A 12308-nucleotide genomic window follows, 5' to 3' on the forward strand; every position below is an offset into this window, starting at 1 on the left:
AGTTCTGAGAAGACACTGTTCATTCAGCACCTTCCACATTTAAATACTCCAAATTCATCCACTGACAAATCATGTAGAAAAAGCCAGGATACCACTACAACCAAAGCAGATGCTGTCTGTCGTATGACTGGACCCCTGACTTTGCTGAGTGATTCAAAACTTCAGTGAAAAGTAACTGAAGACGACAGTGTCCATGATGAAGGGCATGAAAGCTGTTTCCCTTCCTAGAGAAATCACTTAAAAAGGAGGGGGAAAAGGAGAAGAAAAAGAAGGAAGGAAGAAAACTGGGTCTACACTTGGCATTTACTTGAAGAGGAGCCAGCAGAATGTACGTGCAGAGACAGTTTCACAGCACAGAGGAAAGGCATCGATCAGAAGGCTTCCTTGGCGCAATAAAATTTCTTTGGTGGCGGCCTCAGCTGGGAAGGCAAGGCACAAAAGTTGTGTTCAGGGTTCTGAGGGCCAAGAGGTGGTGTCTGCGAACTTACGGGGATTGATCGGCTCAGGAATCTCGCTGAGGAAGAAGAAAGGCCGGTGTAGGAGGGCCGCAGGGTGGTGGCGTGATCCTCGGTCTTGGCGCTGTGAGGGCCCGGCTGACTGTTCAGGGCACTCCCACTGCTGCTGTTGCTTCTGCTGTACTGGTTGTTGTTGAGCTCAGGGTAATTTCTGGCAGGCGGCTGGGAGCTGCCATTCAAGAGGCTGGTGAACGGGTTGCCTACGAAACCCACCTTGGAGGGTGAGGCAGTCTTTTTGTTCTCTGGATCATCTGCTGCAGCGTTCAAGTTCCCTAGAGAACTGGCTAGCCGGGAGTTCATGGAAAAGCTGAACGAAAAACACAGATGGGGCGGGGGGGAACACAGACAGCCATGTATACTCACGCAGGGTTCACGTTTCTAAAACACATGATTACAACATTAGGGGAATGGGATGAAGACAGTTCTGATCAACGCAAATGGTGACAGAATTGCTCTTGGTGATATTATAATATGTGGCCTTTAGTTATACATGATAAGTTCCTCTCTCAAAAGTAGTTAAGACTCAAGAAGCTGGCTAAAACAGTTTGACCAGAGATCCTGAAATAGAATATGTGCGGGTTTCTACTTGCCCTGTGGCAGGAAGTAAATGAAAAGGACTATATAAGGGGAGAGTACAAAGCGGACCTAAGTACAAGATTTAACTTCTATATATTCAATCATATGACTACATCAAACATCCCTACCCATTTTAGTTCGGCCCATACACATCAGGGGAGAAATGACCATGTCATACATTATTAGTCTGCGCCACTGAGTCTGTTCCCTGGATCATGTTAGGCGAGCTCTGGAAAGGGATGCCGTACAACATTCCCTCCATGGCCATGTCCCCACAATTCAAGACAGGAACAGAAGCCTAGAGGGTCTCAGTGCTTTTTGTGGTTTCTCCCCTTCCCCCGGTCCCCTCCTCTCACAAACTTCAGCCAAACTCATTGTCTGCTGCTGCCTTCCCTTACCTCCTGCCAGTGCCTCAGAAGGAGGAGAGAAAAATTACCTTCTTACACTGGTGCCTGAGGACAAAGAGCCTCTGTTTATCCTCTTGGCCATCACCAAAGGGGACAAAGCCACTTTTGAGGTCTTCAAAGCAGATGCAGATCCTTGTGGGGAAGAACTCAATCTTTGTGGAGAAAAATGGGCAAAGCGTCACAAAAAGCTGTGTTATCTTAACATTCAGCAATCGACTAAGACATGATAAACTAATAAATGTTAAAGAGGTCATGGCAGGTCCTAATAACAGTAGCCAACACGGACGCAGCCCTCACTCTGTGCTGAGTGCTCATCTAAGAACCTGATGGACATTAACTCAGCTCCTCCTCACAGCAACCCCACGAGGTAGAGAAGACCACTTTGCAAGTGAGCAAATGGAGGCGCAAAGGAAAAGCTCCTCGTCCAAAGTCACTCAGCGAGCGAGAGGCAAAGCTGGGATTCAAATCCAGGATCCAAAGTCCTGGGGGTAACCACCATCCTGCCATCCTTGGTCACTTCCCTTCCTTGACACTGGCATTCATTCCTTCCAAGTCCTTAGATTCTACCTCTCTATATTTCAAATCTATCCTCACCTTTCCACTCTGCAACTGCCCTAGGAGAGGCCATCATTATTTCTTATCCTTGACGCCTAGCAGCACCTTTTAATCTGGTTCCTTAAAACTCACATTCTGAATAGCCTCCAACAAAATCTAAAATATCTAATCATGTCGCTTCACTGTTTAAACCATCTAATCTTTCTTCAGTGTCCAGAAAGCCTAAACTTCTTGGCTTGGCTTCTAAAACCCTCCAAAATCTGGCATTTGCCAATTCTCCACATTTTCCCACCAGACACCTCTTCTCCAGCTACAGAAAATGCCCTGAGATCCCCGGATGGACGGCATCCACACCTCTGTCCAGTCTGCATGCGTTATTTTTCCTGCCAAGGCATCTTCTCCTGTCCTTACCTCACCTCTACACACACCTTTTTCTTCCACCTCCATCTGACTCACTCCCATTGCTTATCCTTTAATGGTCCAATCAGCTGCTACCTCTTACAGCAAGCCTTCACTGAATTCCCAGGCGGGTTAAGCATCCAGTTTCATCATATATTCTCATAGTAAATCACAGCTCTTGTACCACATTTCATTGTCTAATATCATCTACTTCCCTCGAAATTAGCTCCATTACGAGCAAAGAACTGTCTCTCATTTCAATTCCCAGACTAGCACAGTGCCAGACTTAGAGTAGGTGTTCAGGAAATATTTGCTGAGTGAACAAAAAGGGAAAAGTGACTCAAATCTGGACTACCAGGGCCCAGTCATGGTTTTAATACCAAATGTGTTTTGTCCTGGACAAATCTTTTAATGTAGCTGGACCCTGTTTTCCTATCTGCTATAGAAAAGCTGATTTACTTGTAGACTCTTTTCTTCATCATCTTCCCTCCAAACAGCAGCTTACAACATGGTTTGCCTCTAAATCAAGAACAGGAAAAGTTGTACAAGGAAGCAGCTCAAGCTTCTGGAGAAGTCTGGGCCATCTCAAAGCTGCCCTCACTAAACAACCTTAAAACCTAGAGCTGAATAAGAACAAAGCTGAGGAGTGAATCAGCTTCTTTTCCCCATCTGTTGATGACAGCTTTGGGCAAACATTTCTATGGCCCTCACCAAGACCTACCCTGGATCCTGGTACCACTTAGACCACCAGGGAGTGTTCGGGGAACATTTTTCCAGAGAAAAACACTAATGTTTCCTCCTCAAATGGAGAATAGGGAAGGAAATAAAACTAGAAAACAAAGGAAGGGAACAAATACATGCAAAAATAGGAGGAAAGAAGAGTAACAGAAATTTTAAAAATTCAAGGCAAAATCTATCACTGGCTTGAAAGGCATGTTGCAGAGCCACTGTAGTTTATTGGAGATCCCACCATGCACTGGGCACACCGAGTACACTGGCATCATTCCCACAGCCATACGGCCCTGTAGACACCTCAGGAAAATAACTTTTTTTCATGGTGAGCATTAAATATAAAGCATATTGTAACAATCTAGAACAGAAAGGAAGGAATTTTAAAAGTGAAAAGCTGTGGGCAGTTTATTTCTATGGGCTTAAGGGTTGGGAAATGTATCTAAAGGGTAGCATTTGTTTATAAGCTACTGGAAATTCAACCTGGTTGACAGTACCTGGAAGGCTGGGACACTGCTCTTGGATGCCCTTTCATATCCTCCAACCTACAGAAACCAAAGACAAATGTTCACACAACACCAGGGTCACACATTTAAGCCAAGACCAAAAGTCACATCATCTGGAGTCAGACCAGCAAAATTATTAAATGGGCAAGAGGGATAAACCTTGCAAATGGATATTAATATTTATTCACTTTATAAAATAAATCCTAGAACCAGCAGGAAGTCTATTTTAGTCATTTTGTTTCCTCTTCAATTTCATTTACAGCAAAATGCTTTTTCAGCAGAAGGTGGTATTGCATCTACTCAGGTTAAAAATGTTTGATCATGGTGCCATGATGCTGTTAAGAAAAACTAAATTCCAAAAAATGAGAAAATTTCTGAGGATAAAAAGAAAAAGAAAAACACCATGTTGGAACGAGCCTTCTAAAGTTTGTGTAGTGAAGATTCTCTTGCTTCTTTCACCTTTTTATTTGCCAAGTTACACCCCAACTTACCCTTTCCTCCCCCTTATGATTTCTTAAAAATCAAATATAAATCTGTTTGAAGTTAATTTTAATCAATATAATGCAATTTCTTAGAGTTTCAAACAAAAAAATGGTGAATAAAAAAGATTGGTAGGGCTTCCCTGGTGGCGCAGTGGTTGAGAGTCCGCCTGCCAGTGCAGGGGACGCGGGTTCGTGCCCCAGTCTGGGAGGATCCCACATGCTGCGGAGCGGCTGGGCCCGTGAGCCATGGCCGCTGGGCCTGCGCGTCCGGAGCCTGTGCTCCGCAATGGGAGAGGCCACAACAGTGAGAGGCCCACATACTGAAAAAAAAAAAAAAAAAAAAAAAAAAAAGATTGGTAAACTGATCTTGAAGAAACTTCCACTGACTTAGACAATATATACAGTGAAAAGAGCATGAACTTTGAACAGTGCTGGGTTTGAATAACAGCTAGGGAGTGATTTAACCTTTCTGACCTCAAGCAACCAACACAAATGTGGGTAATGGTGCACACCTTTTGTGTTAACTCAGTTAATCCTCATGTCCAAACTAGGCACCTAACAAGATTCCTGGCCCATAGCAGCTGCTCAGTAAATGGTACTTTTCCTTAATTTCCTAGTGGTAGTTGGTGATTATTACTAAGTACCAAACTTGCTATCCCACCTTTCCATTTTACTATAGAAAAGAATCACCTCAACTTTGAGCTATATGAACCTTCATTTTTCAGGGCAGGAAACCAGTACCCAAAGCACAGATAATGGTATGACCAGACCCAACCTGACTTAAGTGTTATAATCCTCCCAGATAATACATGAAACTAAATTCCCTGTGAGGAGTCTGTTTGACATTTATCACACTAGCAAAACATCTCTCTTACTATGCATTTCTCTCACTTAAAAATCAGAGGAAAGTAGCCACTTCTGGTTATATTCATTTGTGGACTTGCCATTCCTTACATTACAATAAAGAATCTTGATATTTACAGATTTTTGTACCTACATTGATTCTGAAGTCTTTTTTTTTTCACTTAATCTGAATTACCAGAAGATTTCAAAGGTTGTGGTCAGAAGTTAAGTCCCATCAATTGATTCTGAAGAGTAATTTCAGACCTCCAAACCAAGACGTTTTATAACTTTACAGGCAAGAATTGTTTATTCAATTCTCAAAAATAGAAAGTAAGGTTAAGGAGTTAGGATATAACAAAAGCTTGGCATACTATACTTATCTGCACACTCTAGTTTAAATACAAATGCTTGGCACATCTGCGAGAATTCACCATAGGACAGGAAAGCCATTCACAGGAGAAGAGTCCATTCCAAGTGGAATTTTGAAGAGTGCCAGAGACAACCAACTGCTTAGCAGTTTAAGGTGGAATTCCAGAGATTAAGATGCAGCAGCTGCTTTCAATAAGCTTCTAAAATTTAGCTACTCCCCGCAGTGATAAAATAATAAAAAAATGACACAAAATAGTAATAAACCAAAAAATGAGAGGTAAACATAGTACTTGTAGAATGCTATTCAAAAGAGAAGATTAAATATTCTATCCACAAATGGAGGCACAATATAAATTTAAAAGTTTCAAATAGATCTACCTAAATGCACAAGATGGTGAGGAGCGTGGCTGTCTCTGACTTTTTAAGGCACGTAGTTTGTCTCCCTGGGTTATATTATTTTTCATTTCCACATCTTCATCCTCTTCTAAATTATTCTGGAAAAAAATTCATGTTCCACAGAAAGGTCATTATGAATAATTCTACTTTATATAGATTTCTTAACAGTTTATAGATTATCTCGGTATATGGATATGTTTTATACAGATTATCTTAAATAGCTTTAACACACTATGAATTCAGCATTGGCCACATATATACTAAAGAACACTGGACTAATCACCAATTAAATATACTGGTCAAATTCCAAAACAAAGAAGCATGGGTATGGATGTGGTAGAATTTATTAAAAGGAGCTCTGTTACAATGGACCACAACCATGGAGACTTTCTTGCAGACAAAATCATGCTTTTGAATATAGCTTAGACATAGGTTGGCTTAATAGGTACAGTACAAATATTTTTCCAGAAGCTACCAGCACCCATCACTGAAAATTCCATACCTTGTTTACATAAGTGAAAGATAAAACAATTTAGGATATCTATACAGTAACTTATTAACATCATTTAACACTATTAAAAGCACTCAAGATTTTTCCAAGCTTACTAGACTGGGAAAGTGTGTTTCCTGATAAAACAAGTCTTGTAGTTGGAAATATATATATAAGAACCACACCAGGTCTTTTTTGCATATCAGCTCACATTTAATTCTCACAACCCAGGGAGCGGTGGTGGGGAGGGCACCATTACCCTTAATTTAAAGATGAAAAAAGGAGGTTCTTTTGGAAGATAAGACTATTGCCCAAGCTCCCCTAAACTCTTCATGACAGAGCTATGATTTTAAAATCAGATTTCTTGTCCTCAGATACAATGTTCTTTCTAAAATATATGCCACAGCACACTAACATTCCACCATAAAGATTGTATTTTGTATTTTTCCTCACCTGAAAAAAATCAGAAGGTTTGAATTTGCTAAGATCATTTCTAGCCATAAGAGTCTCCTCTCGGGCTTCCCTGGTGGCGCAGTGGTTGAGCGTCTGCCTGCCGATGCAGAGGACACAGGTTCGCGCCCCGGTCCAGGAAGATCCCACATGCCGCGGAGTGGCTTCACCACTGAGCCTGAGCCATGGCCACTGAATCTGAGTCATGGCCGCTGAGCCTGCGCGTCCGGAGCCTGTGCTCCGCAACGGGAGAGGCCACAGCAGTGAGAGGCCCACATACCGCAAAAAAAAAAAAAAAAAAAAAAAGTCTCCTCTCTTCTTTAAAGCTAGAAGTCTTATTTGATGAAAAATGTACAAAAACGCACTTCCCTCAGTGATATTTTAGTCATTTTTGACAACCATTCCTGAATCAAAACACTTTTTTGTTCCTTGCCATCTATTTTGGGATTCATCTGGGGCTCAGTAGGCATGTCCTGGGCAAAAAGACCACACCTCACTACTACAGCTCTGATTTAAAAAAAAAAAAAAAAAAAAAAAAAGACATACAAAATACACAGCTAATAGAAAAGAAAAAGAAATGAAGATGAAAGCTTCCCAGAGGAGACAATCCCTTAGCTGAGTCTTAAAGAATGAGTACAAGTGAAGCAAACCAAACCAAGATCACAGGAAGGGCCATGCTGGCAAAGAACACCAATTTAACAGTCACAGGATCATGGAACCTCAAAGGCAGGGGGTTCTCTTAGAGTCATTAAGAGATGTCCACCTATAAAGTCCCGAGGAATCAATTATATTATTCATCTTTGTCCATACAATCCCAGTGGGGGAAAATCTACTACCACCCAAGGAAGCCTGCAGGAACAGAAATCAGGCAGTCCTGAAGGCTAGGCTTGCAAGCAAGATAGTACACCTGAGAAGTTGAGCTTAGCTTCATCTAGCACCCAACATACTGGGTTGGTAGCAGTTACTTGTGCCTGATAGAAGGACAAGCACATAGCCAAGAGGCTCCAAAATATGAGGGGGTATCAAGAAGTATATAAGCCTTCATAAGATTGGCAAGGAGAGCTTCTTGAAGGTCTGACTGGATCCACACCACAATCAGTTTCACTGTCTAATGAGTGCCTTAGTGAGAAAGCCAGGAAAGCATGTTTGTCTATTCAACTAGGAGGATCTTTGTGTTCCCAGCTCTAAAATGCCTTCAGAATTCTAAGGAAAAGTAATTCTCAACTTGAAATTGCAATATTCAACCTATCTGTCAAGTGTAAAAGTAGAACAAAAGTACAAAAATTTACCTCCCTGACAATCTTTCTGCGAAAACTATTATAGGATATGCTTCAGGAGAAGGAAAGAAGACAACATGAGATCCAGGAAAATTAGGGATCCAACTGAGAAGTGTGAAGAGAAGGCCTTGGGTCAGAACTCTATATTTGGGCTGTAGAACAATTAGTCCAGGTTGGAAGGCAGAAGTGTCTTCAGGAAAACAACGGACTTGGTAAGATTTTTTTGCTGTGTTGAGATTTTGAAAAATTTTTAAATTGCTTGGCACAATTTGGGGAGGGGGGGAGAGTAGCATTCTCTTTTCCCAGATATATAGAAAATTATACAAATAAAAAGAGCAAATAACTCTAGGGGAAAAAAAGGAGCTTCAACAAAGAAATCAGTCATAGTGGGCTACTAAGCTCAACAGTGAGCAATATTCACATAGTAATAATGTATACATTATTTGGGTTTAATCAAAAATTATAATATAGCTATATTGGGAAGCCAGGGGAAGTAGAGGTGATAACAAGGTAGGAGAACTAATCCTATCTACCATAATCAGCAGACAATAGAAAAATGTCCGAAATTGATAAGCTTTTAAAAGTAGCATTATAGCAAGATATTTAGAAATTTGGCAGTGAAAATATTAGTATAATTTGCTTACAAGTTTCTCCCGTTTGAGAATGGGTCTGGGGATACAGAAAGGTGGGATAGGGAACTGATTTTTTATCAGAATTCAATACTTCTGATATTTCTAAAACTGTGGTCATATATTATTTTCTAAAATAAAAATTAATTTTAAAATATACAGTTAAAGAAAGTAACAGTATATTTATATTATAGTTATTTTACATGTGTTTATTTCTCCCACTTTATTGTAAACCTTAAAGGTGAAAAATTTTTAAATTATAATACATTTCAAACATGTAGAAAACAAGAAAATGATATAACAGCCAGCCATGTACCTAACTACCCAGAATTAATATATTTTTTCTTAAGCTCCTTAAGGAGTTTACTTAGGTACACTGGCTCTCAAAGAAAAAGAAAACATTATATATTAAGTCCCAGCTCTCAACCTCTGGAGAAGGAAACCATGTCTTTTCCAAAGAAAAAATATATATATTTTACCATATAATACTTGTTTGTCATAGGTAACAACAAACTACAGAAAAGAGATTAAAAAAAATTAAAGCCACCTACATACTTACCATCAAAAATAAAACACATTAGCATTCTGTCATATAGTCTTCCAGACTTTCCCCTGTGCTATACATACCCCACCGACACATTTCTTCCTCTCAAAAGGAGGTTGAATTATACATGCTGCTTTGTAACCTACTTTTTCACTTAAATATACTACAGAAGTGTTTCAGGGTAAATTTTTAAAATCTTCTGCATTATCATGTTTTATGGCTCCATAAAATTCCATTGTCGAGATGTATCAAATTTTATATATTTTGCCCTAAGTCAGGCTGTTTGCTGCCTTTCATCACTGTAAACAGTTCCAACAAACATCCTTCTATAAACACATGGTTTCTGAATGCTGTCCTATTATTATTGCCTTAAGATAAATGCGTAGAACTGGAATTGCTAGATTAAAGTCTCCTGCTACATGTTATCAAACCGCCCTCCAGAAAGGCTACACCATTTTAAACTCCAACTAGCGATGTTTAAGAGCTTTTTAATCCCCAAACCCTTACTAATACTGCATACATTTCTTTAATCTCATACAAGTTGATAAGCATAAATAGCATCTGTGTTTCTTTCATTCCTAGAGAAGTAGCACATTTTTTTATATTTACCAACCATAAGGGCCCCCATTTTGTTTTATTTGTGTACATGGAGTTTTCACATTGATTTTTTTTTATAAATTTATTTATTTTCTTTATTTATTTTTGGGTGCATTGGGTCTTCGTTGCCGTGCACGGGCTTTCTCTAGTTGAGGCAAGCAGGGGCTACTCTCCGTTGTGGTGTGCGGTCTTCTCATTGTGGTAGCTTCTCTTGTGGAGCACAGGCTCTAGGCGTGTGGGCTCAGTAGTTGTGGCACGCAGGCTCAGTAGTTGTGGCTCGCGGGCTCTAGAGCACAGGCTCAGTAGCTGTGGCACACAGGCTTACTTGCTCCACGGCATGTGGGATCTTCCCGGACCAGGGCTCGAACCCGTGTCCCCTGCATTGGCAGGTGGATTCTTAACCACTGAGCCACCAGGGAAGCCGCACATTGATTTCTTAAGAGTTCTTTACATTAAAATTAAAAAAAAACTTTCATTTGAATGTGTTGTAAATATTTCCTCCCAGTTGATTAATGTGAGGAGAATAACTCAGAGAGATCAAGACTGGGGTCCGGGGGCACAGCAGTGGTCTGGTGAGAGATGACAGATTGGATTAAGGTAGGAGAAACTGCCTGGAACTCAGGACCTGGGGAAGGAGGAGGGAGGGGAAAAGATCTGGACACACAGTATAGGTCTGAAAAAAATCTGGTAAAATATAAATCATGGGTTTTTTTGCCTCAACCTATCTCCCCTTATTTTATTTCTGTAGCTATTGTAAGAAGTTTTAGCCATTTTTAGGACTAAGAATATAAACTATATGAGTTATAAAATTCTTAGTAAATGATTAACAGCCTTCAAACTCTTGACAAAAATAGTTATATACAATGTTATTCAAAACACATTTAAATTACAAAATTAAGAAACAAAAAGCCCCACACACCTACGGTCAATTAATCTTTGACAAAGGAGGCAAGAATATACAATGGGAAAGAGACAGTCTCTTAGAGCAAGTGGTATTGGAAAAGTTGGATAGCCGTGTGTAAATCAATGAACACACCCTCTCACCACACACAAAAATAAACTCAAAATGGCTTAAAGACTTAAACATAAGACAGGACACCATAAAACTCCTAGAAGAGATCATAGGCAAAACATTCTCTGACAGAAATCATACCAATGTTTTCTTAGATCAGTCTCCCGAGGCAACAGAAATAAAAACAAAAATAAACAAGTGGGACCTAATCAAACTTACAAGCTTTTGCACAGCAAAGGAAACCATAAAAAGAAAAGTCAACCTACAGAATGGGAGAAAACATTTGCAAATGATGCAACCAACATGGGCTTAATTTCCAAAATACACAGCTCATACAACTCAACAACAAAAAAACAAACAACCCAATCGAAAAATGGACAGAAGACCTAAATACACATTTCTCCAAAGAAGAAATACAGATGGCCAATAGGCACAGGAAAAGGTGCTCAACATCACTAATTATTAGAGAAATGCAAATCAAAACTACAATGAGGTTCCACCTCACACTGGTCAGAATGGTCAGAATGACCATCATTAAAAAGTCTACAAATAACAAATGCTAGAGAGGATGTGGAACAGGGAACCCTCCTACACTGTTGGTGAGAATGTAAGTTGGTGCAGCCACTGTGGAAAACAGTATGGAGGTTCCTCAGAAAACTAAAAATAGAATTACCATATGATCCAGCGATCCCACTCCTGGGCATATATCAACAAAACTATAATTCAAAAAGATACATGCACCCCTGTGTTCATAGTAGCACTATTCACAATAGCCAAGACATGGAAACAACCTAGATGTCCATCAACAGATGAATGAATAAAGAAAATGTGGTACATATATACATGGAATACTACTCAGTCATAAAAAAGAACAAAATAATGCCATTTGCAGCAACATGGATGCAACTAGAGATTATCACACTAAATGAAGTAAGTCAGAAAGAGAAAGACAAATACCATATGATATCACTTATGTGTGGAATCTAAAATGTGACACAAATGAACCTATCTGTGAAACAGAAACACACTCACAGACATAGAGAACAGACTGGTGGTTGCCAAGTGGGAGGGGGTTGGGGGAGGGATGGAATGGGAAGTTGGGGTTAGCAGATGCAAGCTTTTATATATAGAATGGATAAACAATGAGGTCCTACTGTATAGCACTGTATATATTCAATATCCTATGATAAACCATAATAGAAAAGAATATTAAAAAAAGAATATATATATATATATATATATATATATATATAACTGAATCACTTTGCTGTACAGCAGAAATTAACACAACATTGTAAATCAACTATACTTCAATAAAAAGTATTTTTAAAAAAAGAAAAAAAACTATAGAGAAGAGGACTTTGGTCTCCTGGAATCCTGAATAAGACATGCAGACAGGAATATAACCAACCCCTGTATTTATTAGGGCACTTATAACATATACTAGGTCACAAGCACCTGTGTGTGGAAAAGTATATTAGAAAATAGAGTTCCATTTGTCATGAGGCATAAATCAATCCCAAGAACTGGTG

At 39.6% G+C, this 12308-nt stretch overlaps 1 protein-coding gene across 6 annotated transcripts in view; it reads right to left on the reverse strand.

Moving 5' to 3' along the window:
* Positions 1–12308, reverse strand: part of CDC14A (cell division cycle 14A) — a 173665-nt gene that overhangs the window by 19398 nt on the left and 141959 nt on the right. For 5 of the 6 annotated variants that reach the window (XM_081226309.1, XM_081226313.1, XM_081226311.1 and 2 more), the window contains 4 exons: positions 5760–5875; positions 3679–3726; positions 1528–1650; positions 344–822 (listed from right to left, as the gene is read on the reverse strand). In XM_081226309.1, the coding sequence (XP_081082435.1) occupies positions 372–822; positions 1528–1650; positions 3679–3726; positions 5760–5875 (738 nt within the window). In that variant the 3' untranslated portion in view covers positions 344–371. Of the gene's footprint in view, positions 1–343; positions 823–1527; positions 1651–3678; positions 3727–5759; positions 5876–12308 lie in introns of those variants that run through there. The other variant, XM_081226310.1, reaches the window with a different exon arrangement.

Source organism: Mesoplodon bidens, assembly GCF_964165515.1.
Source record: "Mesoplodon bidens genome assembly, chromosome: 2".
Classification (NCBI taxonomy): domain Eukaryota; kingdom Metazoa; phylum Chordata; class Mammalia; order Artiodactyla; family Ziphiidae; genus Mesoplodon; species Mesoplodon bidens.